Source organism: Cuculus canorus, chromosome 3 (genome assembly GCF_017976375.1).
Source record: "Cuculus canorus isolate bCucCan1 chromosome 3, bCucCan1.pri, whole genome shotgun sequence".
In the NCBI taxonomy this organism is placed as follows: domain Eukaryota; kingdom Metazoa; phylum Chordata; class Aves; order Cuculiformes; family Cuculidae; genus Cuculus; species Cuculus canorus.
The window spans coordinates 91770403-91793240 of NC_071403.1; the positions used below are offsets into that span (position 1 = coordinate 91770403).

Below are 22838 nucleotides of genomic sequence, written 5' to 3' on the forward strand. Positions count from 1 at the left end.
TTAATATGCCTTCTGCACTGACTTACTTTTAATAAAACAAGCCTCATTTCCCTAATATCCTGCTTACCTATTTCCCAGAAATGTCATAAGTTCAGACTTCTAACCAATTGCCTCAGATGAATAAACATGCTACATTCGATTTTAATTATCATGATTTTCTTTTAGCTAAGCAGTTTGTACCACACACTCACCTGGTAAACAGCAGAGTCTCTATTGAGAAAACTAGACAGAGCAAATACTCCTGCCAGATCGCGATGAAATCTATAGGCCAAATGCATTGCCATTCCACCTCCCATCGAAAAGCCTCCTAGGATGCAACCGAAGAAACAAAGATTGGACATTTTGCTACATGTCTTTGTAACCCAGCATCCAATTTATTTCTTTCTTCAGACCTGTCTCTTGTATACACAATGCAATCAAAAAACATCCAGAGTAACATAAAGGTTACAGTGATCTTAAATCAAAGAGCGATTCAATTAAGAAGTTGGATAGCTGAAGTAGTGCTCAAGATTTATTAGTGAGAGAGAAAAATAATTAAAAAAAAAAGACAGCCAAAATGCCATTACTTTATAAGCCATTTGCATATTGTCCCTACCAGGTAGTTCAACATTGTGGCCATGTATTTTCTAATGCTAAGAAAGCAAAAATGCACAGACGGATAATGTTCACTGCTTTTTGATTCAACTTACTTTTACCCTGGGCTAGTAGCATTCACATGTGAAAGATCTGTATCACTATCTTACATAATCAATGTACATTAGACTAGTACATGGAGGTTGAGGGGGTTTTGTTGTTACACCTTATGATATACAACAATTAGGGGAAAACTGTGATGTACCCCACCTGAGCTCTAAAGAGGATCTCAATTAACGGCCTTCTGTGTTCCATGTGTCTCTTCAGCTATATTAATTCCTTATGTGAGATAATTTCTCAGGCATGATCTTCTTTACATGACAAATGCTTATTCATTAGGGAAGAAATCCAGACTATAGCATTACTTCACAAGAACAGAACATACGCTATTATATTGAGTGTATCCAGATAATGACTAGGGTGAAGAATGACCAGCTGCTGAAATCTCTATTAGCACACAGATGGCAAAGAGCAGAAAGATTATGACTGCAGCTCTACTTAAAGCAGCATTAGCATCAAGGGTACTAGTGATACAATTTGTGCCAGATAGTTAACTGGTGTTAATTAGGTACAAAATTCTGATCCTGAACCTTTTCATACAAGAGACGTGAAACTAGGGATTGAGGAAGAAATGCAAAAATAGTAGAAAGAATACCAAACCATTGTTATCTTTTTGAAGCAATTAAAATGAGACTCCAGGATGGGAACAGCTCTTTTACAGGACTATGTAAGCCCCAGTGACACCCTGCAACTTTGGTACTCAGTGACACTATCACATGAGAAATCTCTGACGCAGACAAGCTCGGAGGCAAAAAACGCTGCACTTCACAATTATCATTTGGGTCATGGCAAGACTGTTCCTAATGGAGAATCCTCTTCCAGTATGTTTATCTGCAAGCCACAGTAGATCCAAGGACCTTCCAGTTCACACTCCATTCCATGTTATGACTGGAAGATTTAGCTGCATTTGTGAAGACTAATCGAGACACTGAGTGTTTTCTTTCTTTTTATCTCCCCTACAACATTATATTTTTATTCTGATCAGAATTCCTACTTAATTTCTGATTCTTCTTTTTACTTACTGTCATCTTGTAGTCTTAAGAGACAATTAGGGCCAAAAGCAGTAACTGCAGGTTCCTAACTTACAGGATTTGGATCTTAGGAGAAAGAGCAAGATCATACAATGTGGAAGAAAGGAGTCTTGCTTTCCTCTTTTTCAAGCACAGTCATCAGCTGAATTACAAGAGCTGTGTTCTCAATCTAGATTAATCTGGAATCCCCTAGGTATGCACCCAATGGTCCGATAACGCCCTGATATTTATCTCTGGTAAATAAAGCCAGGACTTGCTATTTATACTACAAACCAATCTTTAACCAGTTCAAAGTTAAGGTAGCATGTCTACATGGCCAGTGGCAATTCAGAAACAAAGATTGTTGAGGAAAAATAGGAACGTATGTGGGTAAACAAGGTTAAGAGCACACATGTGAAATTTTAAATAAACTGGTCTTCACAAAACTAAAAGTATTGTAAATATTACTGCCAGCCTTTCATCTGCATCATCATTTCCTACCAGACGAGTTCTTGTCACATGTAAAACAAATTCTACAATGAAATAAAAATAAAAACATACAGGACAAGTGTCATAGTAAAACCAAAAATTTAACACCATTGACTCTGCATTCACAGAGAGAGAAAAATGCAGCCTTCTGAGAAAGTATATAAAATACAACAGTTATGCAAATTTCCTATGTAAACAACAATATCTTCTGCTGACATTTCCTTTATTCTCTCTGTGGAAACTGATAATTCACTTCTTCGTTTCCTTTTGATCATTCTGAATGATGCTGTCATCCCCAAACCTAAAAAGTAGGATTTATCCTCTAAGAGACCATTTTTCATTTGCATACAAATAAATACAGGTATAACCATATATAAAATTAAGTCAGTTTTAAATATTTTAGAATACAGGAAATAAAAGCTACATTGAAAACTCATTACTAGTTTGTAAATGATTTAATCTAAAATTTTGTACCCAGTTAGTCACAATCTGGCAACACTATCTGAAATTACTCACCAGCAGTCTTTGACAATGTCGTCACCTTATGTTTAGAAGGATATTAGGTAATGGCTCTTCTTGTGGCTCATACTACTATGAGACAATGTAATACAAAAGACTAGTTCATTGCATTTGGTTTTCAAGGGGGAAACCTGGAATTTATCACTTGATACCAAAACAATTTGAGTAAACTGCCATATAGCAAATGCTTCAGAAACAACAATTTGAATAAGCTGGGAGACAATTTTTTTAATTACAAGAAGTATTTCAGTATGAGTATATAAATTTGATATAACATATAAAAGACATGCTCAGTCAAGAACTTCATAAGAATTCAAATTCTGGGTTAAGGAAAAACAAAAGGCAGGTACAGATTCTACACAAAACAAATGTATGAAGTGACAGCTAGAATGTAAGCAAAACATCAAAGAAAATACAAGTATGCTTATATACTCTAATGATCTCAGCATAAATAATACATAAACCTCACAGCATGGCTAACCTCACAGATTGCGTCATGAGTGTTAATAAAGATGAAAAATGACACGGCAACATTTCAACCTTAGATGAGCAGAACACAGCAAGCTCAAGACCAGGCCATTTCCAAGAAGTACCGAGGGTGTACAGAGAAGTTCAGAATTTGCTAATAGGTTTCACAGAAAAAGTATATTGACTTTCCATTTTCCCCCTTATATGTATTTTTAAAGAGATCTGTGATTAATGCTTCAAAAGTTAAAAAGTGTTGGCTCTATAGTGCTCAGGATACCAGTTCAGGAAAGCATCTAACTACATTAACTTTTCTGCCTTACAAAGGAGGTTTATACACAGACTAATAGGTAAGCACATACAAAACAGACCCAATTTAAGTAAAACACTTTTCTTTCAGTTGCAAAGAAACTTCACTCCAGTATGCATTTATGACCTCAAATCTGCTTCTGTGTAGCGCTGATTTCTAGGCAATACCCCTTTGCAGTTAGAAGCTGCTTGTAACTGTGCTAGCTGAGAAAGATCTGCTGAAATCACAGGATCATCACACTTACAAATTAAAGAATTTGAATTTGAAGGAAACTCCTATGCAATACTTTACTAAAACCAAAACACTCTTTGCTAGACTGTCATCTGTAACTATAATAAAGTAACCCCAGCCATATGATAATGTAACACAGAGTGAGCAGAGACTGAACTTCTCCTATGTAATTTATTCCTGCTTGAATAAAATAGAAATGCTTATCACAGCTGCTATTTTTCAGTGATTAAATCTTCTTTCCAGCGCTTAAAAATGGCCTTAGGAGCCTTTTAAACATCAGAGCATTTGCATAAAACCTTGAGCTCGCTTTTGCTAAAGATCTTGACATATTAATTCGCTCCTCATTTGTATCTGTCTGAAATGATTATCTGGTCCATGATGACACTTCAAAATTGAGTTCAGGAAACAAAATATACAAAATATTTACCTAATGTCAAACTTCAGCTTTATTTATTTATTTGTAGTTGGTCTAACAACGTTTGGATTTGCATCTCAAGAAATGACTAGCTTTATCACCTAGCACAATGCTTGCTTTATTTAGTCTCTCTCTCTTTGGTCCTGCATACATGAGAGAATACTAACAACTCTGCCTTCTCCCTAGAGCTCCACTTTAGTGCCTGCAACGACCTGTTCCTGCGTTCAAAAAAAAGCTCTCCAGGTTTTCATTCTTCTTTACAGAAAAACACCTCTCTAACAAACACAGCTTAGACATTGCGGATTACTTCCTGAGTCATGTAGATCGGACTGTAAAATGCCTTAGTGTTATAGATAATTATTACGGACTTAGAAGACAACAAACCAGATCACTCTTTTGGTCTTTCCAGCATAATTATAAAACACGATCAGAGCTGTTTTCCCTGCCATAGGAAACAAATTTTAGTATTAATCATATTTAGTGTGTGAATTGTGTGATCTATATTGAGTACAGATGATCTGCTCCCTACAGAGACAAACTTCGAGCTCCTCTAGCGTGAATGAATGGCAGAGGTAGAAACTACTTCATTACAGCACAGAACCAAAAGAGGAAGAGAAGAAGCTAAGCCCCAGACTTTGATGAGATAAAGATGAGGACTTGGGTGTAAGAGTGGGTTTTGGGGTGTTTATTTTAAGCAATATTATGTCACTATTTTATCTTTAGTAGTTATTCTTTGTTTCCCCCTGTATGGCAGGGGAGTTGGAACCAGATGATCTTTAAGGTCCCTTCCAAACCAAATTATTCTACGATTCTATGATACTCTTGCCTCATTGTCTTTCCATGCTCCCAGCATTTTTCATTCTAAATTTCTCCTTTCTTTGGATATTTCAACTTAAGATTTACTTTAGTCAGTTTGTTATCAGGAATTTTTTCCCTAAAGCTACATTTCAGTTTACTTACTGCTCTCCCTAGGGACTTTCTGAGATTTACTCTCTGTGAATGGTAACACAGCAAAACCTTATTCTACAGATCATCTGCAAAGGAGACTGCTTTTTGTTTTGACCTTCCCTTTTCAACCACGAATGGAAGTATTACATACATTTAACAATATTCATATACACCTATCAGTGAAGAGTAGGACTGCCAGTGGAACAGCAAATTTCCTTCTCCACAGAACTCCCTGAACACTGCCTTTGTGTAAGTGCTCAAATGTGTATTTTCTCTCAAGTGAATTTCCTCACAGCAGAAATTCTCTTTAGAATCTATTCATGAAACTTCACTAGACACTAGTAGAACTGCTATGTATGGCTTCCACCTTTCACAGCCTTTTTATTCTGTTTGTTACTCAGTAACCAAGAGTCTCTACTAGACTGAGTCAGTCATTGCCTCATTAGGAATATGAATCAATTTGCTATCAATCTTTCTCACCAGCCAGAACACATTTCTAAATGCATATTTCAGTGGCACAAGTTTTATCACTTTCTGGTAAAAACAAATATAGAGTAGTTTTTAATATATCAAACTTGCACTAAACCCAGGACCAGTTACAGTTCTATTTCCCACCGATATAGGTAGTAGAGAGGAATCCAACATGCATATCGAAGGAATAATCATTTTTAGAACTAGAAGGAAAACTGAATCCATGAAAAGTCTCACAGAAATTTTTAATAAGATGTTACTTCTTTAAACCTATGGCTTGCTTTATTTACCTGAATGTTTCTTTGGTTGTTTCTGAGAATGACAGCACAACCCTGCTGCAACTCTTACCTGTATTTTTACATTCACCATAACCACACGACATGTAATAAGGAAGAGAATAAGCCATTCTTTATGCTCATGGTATATATGACTTTAAACTGAATCACAGAAAAGGAACTAGAAAACAGGCTCTCTAAAGCAGAAAATAGTGAAGCTCAGGAACAGATTGCCTTGGAAAGCTGTGAAACTTCCATTAATGGAAATCTTTTAGAACAGGCCAGCAATGGTAAGGATAGCTCAAATAGAGCTGAACCTGCACTGACATATTAAGACAGATTAGCAGAAGTTGCTAAGCCTCACTCTTCTGTGATCCTGTAGACATGATTGTGAAGAGAGTACAGGTTACTGTGTACCCTGTGGCATGTCTACACATGACTCTCAAGCATTCTAAAACCCCATCCATTCTTTTAATTTTGCACCAAATTCAGGCATTTATTAAAGACGAGCAAGTACACATTTTGAGTAGAGTTTCTGCTAAGGCTGAAAAGATCAGAGTTCAATTAATTTTATAATTCTCTCTTCCCAAAGCCATTATCTGATAATAATATTATTTCATTATCTGACAATATCGTGAGTGATTATTTTTGGTTTTACTGCTGTGCACCTTATTTAATCCTAATCTTCACTATGATTTACTAAACCTGTCATTCACCAGGCCGATCGAAACTGAGAACGCGCAACCTCTGAAAGACCCTCATCTTTAGATATGGTAATACTGACATTGTCAAGAGCTGGAAAACAAAGTGACAAGTGGTGGATCCTATTCTCTGGTTAACATTATTAGCATTTTTATCTCCTACTGAATGATTTAAGAAGGAAACAGTAACATTCGTTAGTGTCTCTTGTTCGTATTTCAGGAAGGAAAAAAAGAGTAGTGGAAATGCAAAAGAAAAATAAATGACCAGTTCAGAGAAGCAAACATTTTCCTTGAGGTACAAATGCAAAGTAAGTTTAAACAGACACACTGAAAATGAATGAAATGTCTGCTGGGGTTATAAAGGAAACAGACTAACAGTACAGCTTTGAACCAAGCATCTCATAGGCATAATTTAGATAAATGACAAAGCCACATAATAGGTGGTACAGAACGAGAAATCTCATTTGAGTTGCAGTGACACATGGCAATATAAAACCATAATTTACTCTGTGAAATCAAGTGCCTCTAATGAAAGAGGTTTTCCTCATACAAACAGAAGATACAAGATAGGATGAGTGACAGCAAAAGGCTAAGAAGCCAAAGACGTAAAATACTAAATGGTAGGTAAAGCAGTTTGGCCAATGTCTTAACAATTTATTGTTGATTTTTTTATATGTACAGAATCCTCCTTCTCTGGGGTGTCAAAGCCAACGTAATTCTTCCACATCCCATTCTCACACACACTGAGAGAGATGAAAATGCTAATATTTACAAGAAGTGCAGAGCTTTCATGTTACTTGCACCACGGTTCAGTAGCTATGTAAGAAGTCTAGCAATAAACAAAAAGTGGTTGTGTGTCTTGTGTTATTGTTACAGTACAAGGGGTCAGGAATCATGTATGTGTTTTTTGGCATACAGTCAAATCTACAGGACTGTTATGGAAAGTTTATTTTCACTGGCTGCTTACACAAGTGACTACAGGTGGCAGAGACCAACACGCTTGGATCAACATTTCTGCACTACACAAAAAGTGACTGTAAAAGAAGGAAAATAGTGCTAAATTAAGAACAAAAAAAAAGAACAAAAAACTGCCTTTCACTGAAGTGTGATTAACTAAAGTATTATCAGTAAGCTCCATATGTGAAGTGGCCATTACTTTCAAGAGCTTCTAACGTCTTGAATAAGACTGTTGAAATCTCTATTTCCACCTAAGTAGAGTTATTTTGCAGTGCACTAACACTATGGATGCAGTTAAAAAATAAACAAACACTAGAAAACAAAACAAAGCAAAACCACTAACACCTGAAAACCCAACTCAGCTTTAAATAGAAGAAGAAATGATTGTCCCACATCTCACACTGTGGTTATTTGCTTGTTTAGCTAATTTAGCAATGAATTCAGGCATTTATAAAGAAAGAATATATCCAGTTTTTAAGAAGGGATAAAAGCTCCAAGTGCTCCAAGTGTCAGAAGTTGACTAATTTTATCATCCTCTACCGCTGAAGTCAATATAAACCTGCTTACAGGATTATTTGCAAGAAGTGCTTTAGCCAGAAGACCAGCAACAGTAACTCAACAAGAATGTTCAGCTAAAAAGAGACTTCCATTATCAAATTCTGAGTATGATATAATTATTTTTCAATAACTATACAGTGCAGTCAGTCTCCCTTCCTTCCTCTTCCAAGGTTAGGTGCAATAAACCTTAATGAACCAGAAGTCTACTTCCTTCAAAAGACTTCTGTATTAATAGGAAAGCAATTAATGAAACTGTCTGGAAATAGGAATGGGTAGATGAGCCCTATACTACTGTTACAGAGGTTTTAATAGTAAGACTTTGTTTACCTCCAGTAAATAAAGAAATTAATTTTTTTAGAAGTAGATTCATAGAGCAGCTATTAAAAACAAGGCAGCACCAATATTTTTCTTGATATAGAAAAAGAGGATTGTCATTGCAAAGCCTGCACTCCATCCCCATCTTTGGAGTTCTGCCCTACAAACAACTACCTGTGGATTTCAGAGCTAACTGCGCTACTGAAACAAACAATCCAGGCTATAATTTCTTTCAGAACAAATGATCTTACTGTACCCACAATCTTAAGCCTTGTGGAAAGTTTGAATGGCTCCAGAAGGAGAATCATCATCCAGAACATCATGTGTAGGACTTCTCATTTTCCACTGCTTGAAAGCCTGCTCCTGCTTCCCCTCTCTTCCCACTCACTCTCCTTTGCACAGTGCTCCCTCAGATCTTGCTTTCTTAACCCACACCTCTGAGCTGTCAGCAGCTACCCACCTTCCTGCTTTCCTAACACCTCGCTCGCCCTCATCTAACAATATGTGACACTCATCTTCAGCCTGTAATTCCTAGTTTGCTATTCCATATAAAACCATAACCTTCAGTCTTGTTACCCTCCTCATAGTCATTTTGTTTTCTTTCCACTCATTAAAACTCCCACTCATTACAAAACACTGTCCTACAACCCAGTCCTCCTTAACCCTTTAAAGCCCATTTAATTCCCTCTAACTGCCTCCTCATGCAACTGCTCTGGCCTCTTAGCTCCTGTGACCTACCTGAAAAGGCCCCTACTGTTCTTCACAGACTCCTAAGTCCTCCAGTCTCTTTTCTCAACTATTCTGTCTCTCTATTCCATAATAATACATATACCAGTATTTCCATCATGGATCTCCAACATGACTCAACACCACTGAATGCACAGAGGAAACAGAGCAAAATTTTACCATGGCTTCCTCTGCTTTAATGGTCTTATTGTTCCCTGCACCTCAAGAAGGCTGCCTTCTCCAACTCTATAGTACCAGCAGCCACAAATCCACTGTCTGCTCTCCACCTGTTACCTCAAGACTCCTCTTCTTGTACCAGCTGAATATTCCTGACTTTTTCAAAGAGAAATCTAGAAGATCTGTTAGGACTTAGTTCTTCGACATTCTAAGCAAGTGACCATCTCATCCATTATCTCCTGTACACCAATCTATCCCAGACTAAGAAAAATTTCAGGACTCCCATTTCTCTTTTTCCAGTGTATATTTCAGCTGGGTGCAGACATACTGCCTATATCTTAACAACCAAATCTTGGCCTCATACTCTCTTTTGATCAAAAAAGTTATAAAGCTGCTGGGTGCCTTTACAGAATTCCTAATTTCCTGTAAGAGACAATGCCAGAAGACAGGCAATTATTTGCATGAAGTCCCATCTAAAACAACTAAGTATGTCACAATAGACTGACTCAGCCTGATACTAAAACTAATCTCTATGCACAGAAACCTTACAGGATCTCTATGCTTCATTCTTCACTGCATCACAGACTGGTTAATCATCAAAAACAGTGCAGAGAAGGCACAAAGTTCTCATAGAATAACACTTAATCTTGTGCAGCCACAAGTGACATAATTAAATTTCTACCAGCAAATTTCTTAAACATTCAAATGAATTCTCTTCTGCACTTTGTATGGAGCTAATTTAAGGTGCCTTATTTTGCTTGTTGCATGAATATTAGATTCAGCTGCGAGGATGTATGCATGTAGTCTCTCATGTAGGCAAGGAAATAGTTTCTTACTCTAGAAGCCTAAAATCAAAGCTCTGAAGAGTAAGGAATTAGGTATAATTATTTCTGATTTATAGATGAGGAATGCAAATACAGAGATGGGGCTTCCAAAGAATCTATGGGCTGAAACAATCGGTGCATACCAACTTCCTTACCCTTCTTATGACTTGAAAACTACTTACAATGCCTTGTTAGTCTCACAAGATCTAACTTTGAAGGTTACATATCAAGGAGAAAAGCCTAGCAGCAAGTTGGATCTGTATACAGAACATCTCCCAGCTCACCCTACAGAAAAGCACCTGCGCTTCTTCAGCTGTTTTCAAGCCAGCAGGTATAAGAGAGGAAAGACAGATCAAAGAGACTGTGTTGACAGCCATCCAAAACAATGCATTCTGCAGCCAGGGCAATGAGCCAGAAAGGGAAAGTAAACAGAGCCTTCAAAGAACAACATGGGACTGGACCAAGAAAACACGCAGGCTGAATGGTAGGGGCTCCAAAATGCAGGATTTTGATGGCATGACTCAGTTGGCCATAAATTTATAAAGGTCCCACATTAAGAGTTTTTACCTCAACCTGGAATAGTTTGTGGTCTAGGGATGGGCCAAGGACTTGTGAATTCTCATTCCCTCTCACAGGCTACCCCATCCCATCAACTCCTGTGCCTCAAAATCCCACTATCTGTTTCACAGAAGTACTATGAAAGATACTAGAAATTTGTGGAAATTAGGAGGGACAGGAAGAGAGATGTATATGAACCATGACAGCTACTACTTCATTTGTTATCAAGTGTTAATCTTCAGTGATGTGTAATATGTTATTTTTTCCTTGAAATAACCCAAAATTATTACAGCAGTAAGGAAAAGTGCATGATTATTTATATGCTACATCTGCATTCCCAAAAATACAAATAATTTGGGGTAAATATGTTTTTCATGCCTCAAAAAGGCCTAAAAGTAAACAGTAAAAATATGTACTTTGTAAAGTAAATCACTGTCCGCCCTGTATTTTAAATAACAACTACAAATTGACCCAGGAAACTACAGGCCTGTCAGTCTGACCTCAGTGCTGGGGAAAGTCATGGAACAGGTGATCTTGAGAGCACATGCAAGAGAACAGGGTGATCAGGCCCAGCCAACACAGGTTCACAAAAGGCAGGTCTTGCCAAACTAACCTGATTGCCTTCTGTGACAAAGTGACCTGCCCACTGGATGGGGGAAAGGCTGTGGATGTAGTCTTCTTGGACTTCAGTAAAGCCTTTGACATAGTTTCTCACAGCATTCTGCTTTTAAAACTGTCTGCCTCTGGCCTGGACAGGCGCAAACTCTGCTGGATGGAAAATTGGTTGAATGGCCAGGCCCAAAGAGTAGTGGTAAATGGAGTTAACTCCAGCTGGAGGCTCATCACAAGTGGTGTCCCCCAGGGCTCAGTGCTGGGTCCAGCCCTGTTCAATGTCTTTATCAATGACCTGGATGAGGGGATCAATTGCACCCTAAGTAAGTTTGCGGACAGCACTATGCTGGGTGGAAGTGTGGATCTGCTGGAGGGTAGGGAGGCTCTTCAAAAGGATCTGAACAGGCTGGACCGCTGGGCTGAGACCAATGGGATGAGGTTTAACAAGGCCAAATGCCAGGTCCTGCACTTAAGGCACAACAACCCTGTGCAGTGCTACAGACTAGGGGAAGAGTGGCTACAAAGCTGCCCAGAGGAGAAGGACCTGAGGGTGTTGGTTGACAGCCGTCTGAACACGAGCCAGCAGTGTGCACAGGTGGCAAAGGCAGCCAATGGCATCTTGGCTCGTATCAGATACTGCATGACCAGCAGGTCCAGGGAGGTTATTCTGCCCCTGTACTCGGAACCAGTGAGACCGCATCTCGAATACCGTGTTCAGTTCTGGGCCCCCCAGTACAAGAAGGATGTTGAGGCTCTGGAGCTCGTCCAGAGAAGAGCAACAAAGCTGATGAGGGGGCTGAAGAACAAGTCTTATGAGGAGCGGCTGGGAGAGCTGGGGTTGTTTAGCCTTGAGAAGAGGAGGCTGAGGGGAGACCTTATTGCTCTCTACAACCACCTGAAAGGAGGTTGTAGAGAGAAGTGAGCTGGCCTCTTCTCCCAAGTGTCAGGGTGCAAGACGAGGGCGAATGGCTTCAAGCTGTGCTAGGGGAGGTTCAGGCTGGACATCAGAAAAAAAGTTTTCACAGAAAGGGTCATTGGGCATCGGGACAGGCTGCCCAGGGAGGTGGTTGAGTCACCATCCCTGGAGGTATTTAAAAGACAGGTGGGTGAGATGCTCGGGGCATGGTTTAGTGGTTGATAGGAATGGTTGGACTCAGTGATCCTGGAGGTCTTTTCCAACCTAGTGATTCTGTGAAATGACTATTTACAATAAAAACAGTTTTGTACTACATTTTTTAGTCCAATGCTTGCAGTCAGTCACATTTCCAGTCTGAAATAGGTTTAAATAAAGACTCAATATTCTTGGGGGTTGGCTGCTGAAGAGGCTGTTAAGAAGTTGCAAGGTATGCTCATGAGCTTTCTGGATAGAGTAAATTCAAAGTAAGTGATTTCTTAACAATTAAAAAGCATTAAAATAAACACATTAAGAATTAGTCTTTCTTACCTATTATTATCCTATTCTTTGCAATGCCATTTTTAATCTCATCGTTGATCAAGTCTGTAAGTCCCCGGCACATAGAATCAATACTTTCAATGTGTTCTGGACAATCATTAGAGATCTTGTATCTGTCAAACCACACAGTGGAAAAGGCTCCTTTCATAGGTGTATATGGCCTGGAGCGGTGGAAGGAAAGAAAACAAGTGATTAACCAAAAGCCTTCAGCATACCTGATAAAACCAATTCAGTCTCTCTCCAAGCGAACAAGAGAAGGAATATCTTTTAGGTCTAACTCAATTCATATCCAGTCACACTATATTTCCTTGCACTCAAAACACTGTCCCTTCAAGAATGAAGACAGTATTTTGAAGCTGTATAAAATTGAAGTTTCAGTCAGTTCAACGTCAAGCTTGATTGGATCAGCTAAATATTTTAAATCCTAACACTGTCAAGAGGCTGGAGTTGAAGACTACCTGGGAACAGGACAAACTGAAGTAACTGCTTAACAAGACAGCTTTGCAGGAGCTAACTTTATGGAATTCACTTGTCTTATTCTTGTTCAAATTGACAGGAGATAGGTATTGTGTTTTGTATTTACAGGAATTCTTCCTCCTGTCAATTTTTCTTTTTCTTAAATAAAGACAGCCATCTTTACCTTAATGGGGCAAGTATCAAGTATTATAAAAATAAATGAACGCAATGCCATGTGCTTACTGGATTGGTGCACAGACACAGATCAGAGACATGATATTCCCTCTGCCATAATACTGTGTTGTCAGATTAGTATTTTAAGTGCTTTAACATGCTCCCCAAACCTTAGCTAATCAAGGAAGCTACCATTCAAAGCAGTCTTTTCTTTGTTTTTAAATAAATGGATCGAGCCCTGAAATCCCAAGGAAGATGATCTAATTCCCTTGCAATGGCTCTACAACTTAATACCAAACATACTGCTATGAGATCAATGCTTCATCGCAAAACCTAGCCTCCTAAAATCCTTAATTGCAATGTTTAATCAAGGGGCACATTTTTTACTTAAGTTCAGATCAGATTACAATCACTACATACAAACAGGCAGCCTCTGATAAAACTCCTTAGATGTGAACCCACTGAAAACTCTAACACTGATTTCTGTGCTGTCTCTGGATTTCTTTTTAGGATTAGGATTAGACAAAAATACAACTGATCTAAAACAAGAAATCCACTATTTCAATTATTCTTAATGAACAAATTCTGCCTTTATTAATACCAGAAAGGCTTCACATATGTAAGTAGCCATTTCTAAACCAGAAATACTGCCACTAGTAGGAGAGTACAAGAGGCAGTATACTATTTGCATGAGTCACAAAAGTAAAAAATAAGAGAACACAGATTTTCTTCTGCCCAGTGCCATGAACATGAAATAAACATGGTCTATGACTTAAAAGCTGGTAAGCCAAATACAAAGAAAGAGGCAACAAACAGCAACAGACAGGTACAGACAGACTAGATGGTCATCTTCCCTAGCACAGCTTCAGGAATAAGTACCTAAAGTCCAAAACAATCTACTGTTATTCAAAATGGCATACAAGAAGGTGGTCAAGGTTAGTACAATGTGTGCTTAAGTAGTTCCTCATTTGCTTCATTCAAAACAAACCCTATACTTAAGCACCAGAACAACTAATTTTGTTTTCAAGCCAGCCTTTACTTGTCTATTTAAAAAAACTAACTTCTAAAGTAAAGGAAATTCAGTGGGAATATTTTGTACACTCAGCAAGCTAAAGGTAAGTTTAAAAAATCCTATTTAAATGGTTTTGTTTTTTAATTTTTTTTAACTTTTCTTTAGTATTACTGCTGTCTCCAGGATTCTTCTTAAATTGAATACCACCTAAGAAACTAGATTACAAATCTCCAATTCACAAGTCTTCCAAATTCTAAGAGGAGACAGTCCAGTCAAAAATATCAACAGCAGCAGAATCAGTTAGTTTCTGGAGATCACTCAGAGAAGGTGATGTACAACAGACTAAGTGGTTAGGCAAGCAGCATTTAATTCATGGTTTTAGCTTCTCCATCAAACCAGATCAATCTTGGTTAAAATGCTTACCATCCAGAATCCTTTATTTTCTAGTAAAAACAGAGCAACTTATATTTGTGTTAAAAAAGATATGTATGTTTTTAGTATTATTACAGCGGGTTACCCAATATTTCCATGGAATGAAGATATGTATTTGCATTACATTACAGAAGTTTACATTTACACCAGAGAAATATTAAAACAGGTTCTCTGCAACTGAAAGACAGACTCATCCAATTTATGAACAGGCCAAAAGCCACTATGAGATCAGAATACTTGATCAGACAATGAAACTCAGGAATTGTACCTGCTGGCTTCGCAAATTCCCCAGTGAGATAGATAAAAATTAATGTGTCTTAAGCCCACGGGAAAAGACCCCCCAAGCAAATGGACAAGATGCTTTCAGCTGTCTTAAAAAACACTCACGATTTCTCAAAAATGCATTAAAAATAACCTTTACATAAAGCTGAGAAGTAAGATTATTTTAATGGTTCACTCAACTGGCACATCTGTTTTAGACATTCACCTTGTTCCTTAAATAAACCCCTTTATTAGCTGGCACACTACAACTCAGACATTACCATGGTAAACAAATATGTTTGGCATGGAACCATCTGTACAGCTCCAAGAATACAGCACAATTTTTTTTCATACAATTAAACCACAAAAGAAAAGAAGAAAAAAAATCCCTATGTTACAGTGACAGGAGAGGCTGGACCAAAATGCACGAAAGCAAAGAAACACAGAGTGAAGTGAAAACTCTATCCAGCAAGATAAGCATGGTCAGTTACAAAGAAGTGTCAGACGAAACGGTCAGCAACAAGCTTAGATGTTTTGCTTTCCTACGTTTAATCAAAACTTGTAACATTAATCTTGATGATTTTTCCCACTGTACTTCACTTTCTTTATTCTCTTTCTTAAATGATACTAGAAGTAAAGTTTCAGGTCTCCAAAATGTCCTGCTGAAACTTGGAAAGAGAATACATAGCCTCCCAAGTCATGAGGGGAGGTTTTTTTGTGGTGTTGTTTCCTTAGTTTTAAAGAGGGTGTGTGTTCTTGCTTTGCTTGCTCTAGAGTGCACAGAAGATTCAAACTTGTATAAGAAAACAAGAATCAAGAACACTCAAGAATCCTCTGTCTGGGTGTATCCAACTTCCAAACTTGTACCCATCTTTAGTAGACATTTGAAACCCAATTTCCTATTAATTGAACAAATTCCTAACATTTAAAAATAAAGCGAAAAGACCATGTAAAAGAGACATGGCTAATATCAAAAAGCATTTAAGAAACTGCAGGCACTCTGAGCACTTTAAAATGCTCCCCAATGTCCTCCAACTACTGTAGACCACGTTTTCAGATTACTTTATAGGTCTTTTTTAAGGGCGTGCATCGATCTACAACTGTATTCTCACACATACACTTCTTGCATGAGACCACAGTTTCAAGAACATCCTACACACCTAATACTTGAATGCCTTAAAAGAAAAATATACCTGTAATATGTCTGTAAGAGATTCTTTCAATCTTTTAAAAATATTCAAATAGAAGCAATTTTCCCTGTTGATTTCACTGCAAAGTTTCAAAGTAATACAGATCATTCCAGTTTTCACAAAATGATGATACGTTAGCTTCTGCTATTGTGACTTATGAACTAACGATGAAAATATAATGAAAGCAGGAAGCAGTAACAACATCTTTTTCTGCCTTCCTGGACCATGGAGTATATAGTCTAGACCTTCTTAATCACATTTAGAATTGTGCTAAATAGTTTGAAATGACCTCAAATTAACAGAAGTGGACAGCAACTGCATGATACTACACAAGCATTAAGTTCAGATCTAAAACCATGCCAAATTCCATCTCCAAAAGATGCTACTAGCATAGCGATTCACATAAAAATACAGGTATTTTTGTTTGTTACCCAATTAACCACCATCCTTGTCATTTTACACTAAAAGACAAGCCAGTACTACTAGCTGCTTTAAATGAGAAATGTAAGAGTAAGAGACAGCATGTTGGTAAATAGTAAATATTCTTTCCTCCATTTCTTCTCCTAATACAGTTTTATTGCTGCTTCCACACTCAGTGCTACAATCATCCTGCTAACACAGTCACATAAAACTTAAACCATGTCTTACAGCTTTCTTGACGTTCCAGATCGAAATTTCTGAGATGTCAGACAGAATTGGGAATTCATGGTGAAGTCAGGCTTCAACATTCAAAGAAAGAAAAAGATCATTGATTTTTATTTTTTTTTTTAAATTCTCACTTTTGCCTCCTTCCCAAATCCATGTCCTCTCAGCTAAGAGGCACAGGAGCGCATAAGGCATTGTAACGTTGTCTTCTGGAAGTCTACCTATGCCTTCTAGAAAATCAACAGAGCACAGTGCCGGGGTGCTTAAGTTCTAGAAGCAAGTCTTGACTCTCCTAAAGCTGATGGCAGGTTTTTCCAATGAAGGAAAAGTTACTTCCCACTCTAAAACTCTCTGCTACCATAACCCCACTGCTGGGGTGTTTTTTGGGGTGGAGTGGTGTAAAATGTGGGCATTTGTACCAATGAGAGAAATGGCAATAATGTCATGGTTGAAAGACCATAAGTGACATTCTCTAGACACTGCCAGATCCTCAAGCAATCAAATAATAATGGCTGCTTTAAGAATTCATCAAAATACAATGGCAAAAGGCAACCTAGGGTCCAACCTGAATCAGTTCTCCATTACAGGGTTTGAAAGACACTCCCAGACAGAGTAGTATCTTTCACAAGCTGGTGGCAAACACTTCGATGAACAGCATTAGCTAAGCACAGAGACTCCTGAAAAAACAGTAAAGCAAGAGCACAGAATGACACATAACTTAGAATCCCACACCTGCTTACTGGAGGGGCCATATAAAAATGACTGCCTCACTTCCTCTTGTGTTGGAAAATGGTTGAGAGGAGACAAATAAGAGGAAGGATGTCTAAGAGCGTGATGTAGTTAAGAGGAATAGAAATCCAAGATTATTGCCATCATGTTCTACTTTGTTTTCCAAAGCAAAACTAAAGTATCTCTGACAAGTGTTTATTGCATTCCACATGGTATTTAGTATAAGTTCTAAGTATTGCATGTATGCGTATCTACATGTTTTCCTCAATTCAAGTGGAGAAGTAAAAGGAAAATATGAAGTCCATCCAAGCATGATTCCATCATTATTATGCAAAATATGTTAAATTTCAGAAGGAGCTAAAAGAACACACACAACACCAACCAAAATTCTTTCCAACTGTCACTCAAAATTCCTCCACCGAAAAAACTTCGTGTTAAATTTATGAATGAGGTTTGGGCTTACAAAAATGAAGGATTAGTAACATTTCCTTGAGCCAAACATTCTATGACAGACACCGTGCGTGCTCCCCTACATGGCTTCACCAATCCACCTCAAGTCTGACCTGCAGTACCCCTGCTGCTTTTCCAGTCCTAAGCCTCTCACAAGTAGAGACTGCCAATGTAGCTGAACCATGCCAAACTGTCTGGTGGTTTTGTGATATAGCCAAATGGGGACTATGATAAGATGAAACTCACTTCCACCCAGAAGTTGAGCACAGATTTGAACTTAGGTGAAAAGATGGAGTACCAGATCATACAATGCCGAGCAGTCCTTACCAGCCACATACTTGGAGACAGGGAAATTAGAATAAATTAGTAAAAAAAAAAAAACAGACAACAAACTCTGCACGGAGACTTATTTGCCACAGAAAAGTATGCTGAGCACATTTCAAGAAGATCACAAAATAGACCCAAGAGTATTTATAGTTTAGTGTCTGACTTGCAAGAGAGAAGGACTGTCGGAACGGAATGCTAGACAATGCAAAGAATCTTTGACCTAGATTTTTAAAGGGAATTATAGAAGGTAAGGTATACTTATTAAAACAAGTAGAGCCGAAATGGTTTTAACTTTACCACGTTAGCTCCTGCAATGCCAATTTAAACTATCATTTTCTATTAAAAAAAAAAAAGGTTAAATTGGGTGGTATTCAGTTCTGATTTAGAAACTCAATAGAAACCTAATGTTTAAGTCACAGTTGTAGCAGCTGAAACAGTATTTAAAGCTGTAGCCACCCTGACCCAAATAAAAAAGGAAAAAGGAAACCCTTTCCTTTAAAACTATTACTGTAGACGTGGCTTCAGAGATTGCATCAGCTGCTTGGGCTACAATTTGAGCTTTTATTTTTTTAATTAAAGATGGATATTAGCATTACAAAGAGAAGATACAGAATCCTGTTATGTTTAACAAGTTTAATCTATGTACAGAAGCACAGATCTTGAAAGAAACCTAGATAAAGTTAAGAAAAAAACCAATTTGCCTACAAAACAGAGAAAAACAAAGCAACTCCAAGCAACACCTAAAAATTTTCATTTGTAAATTTGTATGCCCTGGCTGCATGCATTTAATTTCCAAACATATTCCAAATTCTGGTGCCATTACTCTCACCATATCACATTAAGGCTTCAGATCCACATATTTTTCACTTTTTTATCTAAGCATACTTTTTACCATAAACGTTTTACTCAGAAATGTTGCAGGTTTTTCCTTTTTACTAGTAAATTGTACTGTCTACATTCCGCTTCTTTCACTCAGGAAAGAAATATGAGACTCAGGACTTTCCAAAGTGATGAGGGATCAATGTGACAGAATGCTTTAAACACCTCATCTGTCCAGGGGACATCTGATGATCATTCTCTACACAAGCCCTACACGTTATAGAAGTGATTATAGAAAAGTACATCTTTTTCTAAAAGTGTAACTTTTTACAGAGGCCTACAGAATGGCAAAAACCATTTTTTAAGAGATAGTTCAGCAATGTTCTATTCCTTTTACCTGCAAAACAGAAGTATTCTCTCTAGTGTTTGCTGAAATCAATGCTAATGCAGTCACAGAACATGTTTTAGAATTCTTCTAGATTATATGCTGGACTGGTTTTCCAAAATAATTTTCAAACATATTGACTCATGTCTCAAAACATGTCTGAACCTCTGGGTGTTGTAGTAAATGAAAAATACGTATGTTTCAGTGCCTGGGATAACATCTGAACAAAATGTAAAATTAAACCCCAACCATCTTCCAAAAAGAAAGAAAAAAGTTCAATGTTACATTGAAACATGTAAATTGCACTGTTTTTCAGAACTCTGTTTAATAGAAGTAAAGAATGTATAAGGCCAAATCTACAGATATCTCTATTGGCTGAACTATATCCATCAAAAACATGAAGAGATTCCTGACCTGTAGTTTATCCTGCCAAAGCCCCTAGCATTGCAGTTGTATCATCAAACCTGCTTTTACTGGCATAACTACTTTGACAGAGAGCGTTAAATGTGTATGTGGTTAAGTTATGCTGGAAAAAGACAGGAGTTTATAGAGTATGAACTACATCCACATTAACAGTATTATGCCAGAAGAGTATATAAGCCAAGCAATGCTAGTATGGCCTTGCCTAACTTCAAGCTTTGATTTCGGCATCAGTGTAAAAACCTACAGACAAGCTTCGCACTCTGGTCCTATAATTGACAATGCTGTGGCACGTTGTGCCACCCACAGAGACTCTCGCTCATATCAGCATAGCTTTCCACCAGCTTATAGCTCTGTTTCTACACAATCAAAGACTGGATCAGAACCTTCTTCAGCATGTCTGCATACCCATAACTGTCGACAGACAGCCCTCATTATCAAGGATGCCTGTATTCCCCTACTGGTGCCAGATGCATTTGGAATTCTTATCAAAACATATAAACATACACACATGCAAAATCAGACAAGGTAGTTAAGTTCCTAATGGAGATATAATTATTTTAATGTCTGCCATTCAAGTCTGGATGTTCTAGGCCTTGTTTTTCCTTTCTGTGGAAGAAAGGAGAGCAAGCATTACAAATGTTTTCAAAAAGCACAGTGTATTTTGGACTTGAATACCAAAACAACATGAAATGGGTCTGTAAAGGCTTCTGCTATTTTTGGTTTCAACCAATAACACATATCTTCACAAACTTCACTTCAGCATTCTGTAACAGTAGCAAATGTTATTGTACTTAAGGGCATCTGGTTTATTTCACTATGTCAGCTAATGGTGCTTATCTGTTTACCAAAGTACTGGAATCCAAAGTCTTAAGATAAAAATAAATGGCCCGTAAACATCACTCATTTGAGTCAGGAGATCTTGCTGGTTAATCATTTATATTTGGTTTACATCTGTAAATATCCAAAGAAACCAAAACAAAGGAGACAAGGTTTGGAGTCCAGAAATGTAATAGGATGGAAAAGTGAAGCACAGGCCTAATAGGTGGTCTAAGTTGCTCCCGCTGCATGTAACACATGAAGAAAGATCATTTCATAGGGAAGCAAGATCTCCTGCTTTTCTCCAGTACCTGCTGTGCAGATAAGGAAGAAATGGAGCCCACCAGTATGTGTGATGTGCCACTGATAACTTTAGACATTACTTTAGCCTGTCATCAATGAAGTAATGAGCATGTTATTTAAAGAAAAATCGTACTCAGGACCTACTAATTCAAAACACATTGCTTCAAAGACTTCCACTCATTGGCTTTATTTTTCTGTAACAGTGAGTACATTCACACTGCAATCTCTCAATTGCTTTTCCTGCCTAAGCAGATCATAAAAATACATGGTCAAGGAAAGTTTTTGGATTTTTTTCACATAAATGCCAGACAAAATCTGCTATTATACTTGTTTATACCCTCCAAGAATTTTTTTCTGAATTTCAAACCCCTGTACCTCAAAAGTCTGTGTAGAACATCACAATTTCTTTTTCCTTTCGGCATTCATCCACACTTAACACACAAATTCAGAAAGAAACTTAAGCCCCAATCCCCTTCAAGGAAACGTTTTCCTAACTTAGTCACAGACACCTTAAATATGAATTTATATTACAAAAAAATTAACTTCTGAAAATAAGGCCATGTCTTTAGACAGCTAAATACGGAGGTAGGTGGCCAAGTCTTAGCCTTTAGGTTTGATCTGATTAACTTCAAAATTCCCAGGGGTAAATACTTTTCTCTATATGACTGGTTAACCACTGAACACACAGTGCCATTTAATAATGAGATTTGTGCCTACAGCGGATGTTGAACTCTATTTTCTTTGAAAGAGTTGGGTCAGGATTCAAACTAGAAGAAATGCATAATTTTAAACTCCCTGTCCTTTCTCCAACAGTTGAAGATCTTTCACATCCTACTTGCCAAACAGACCGACCACCTCCAGAACTGAAACCTGGCCTAATACAACAGAATATTTCAGTGGTTAATATATGGCATTTCATATAGACAGGACTGTGATCCAGAAATGGCTCTATAATGCCGTTACAACACACGCATAGAAGAAGAAGTATCTTCTTCTATGTATATCAAGGAGGTTGAAAGATACTATTAGGACAATAGTTGTATTTAATTAAAGACTATGACTTCCATGAAATCTTAACTATTTAGAGTCTTAACCACTTAAAATTACAGCTCCTGGGCAGCAATGCACTGTTGAGCTCCAGCTTTTCAAACATGAGGAAGAAAGAAGTATTATGACAGTCTGTACCAATATTCAGAAGTGTATTTTACAGTACTGGAATAAAGTAATTTAATCCTACAGTTAAAATATATTAAATAATACCTGGCACGAGCTGTTGGGTAAATTACTTTTATATGTTGGAAAGCCATGTCTTGATTCAAAATTTGTTTTATCCATGCTCTTGCTCCTTGGCCAGTATCACCTGCATCAAATAGAAGAGTACAAGAATTATTCTTATTATTGTACCTCTACAAGAATTACTCTTGCTCCTTGGCCAGTATCACCTGCATCAAATAGAAGAGTACAAGAATTATTCTGTGCCTTTAGGAAAAAAAACTATACTATGTCAAATATATTTATACTAGATTGCCCTAATTTCCAAATCATAAAGTTACTCTTCCAAAATGCTAAAAAGGAACCTTCTAGAATAAACTCAATCTCCTTTCCAAGGAAGACGGACTCCAAACTTCCTAGAAACAGACTACTTAAGAGGCTCCACAGGGTAAGTTTAATAAATACTACATCCGATGGTTTAAGTCTCTCCTAGTCAG

General features: G+C 37.6%; 1 protein-coding gene across 1 annotated transcript in view; it reads right to left on the bottom strand.

Annotated features, from left to right (window-relative positions):
• The window catches only part of LYPLAL1 (lysophospholipase like 1), a 41326-nt gene that overhangs the window by 12956 nt on the left and 5532 nt on the right, over nucleotides 1–22838 (bottom strand). Inside the window, exons 2-4 of the mRNA XM_054062630.1 lie at nucleotides 22390–22489; nucleotides 12699–12868; nucleotides 192–307 (exon numbers count right to left, since the gene is read on the bottom strand). Of these exons, the coding sequence (XP_053918605.1) occupies nucleotides 192–307; nucleotides 12699–12868; nucleotides 22390–22489 (386 nt within the window). The remainder of the gene's footprint in view (nucleotides 1–191; nucleotides 308–12698; nucleotides 12869–22389; nucleotides 22490–22838) is intronic.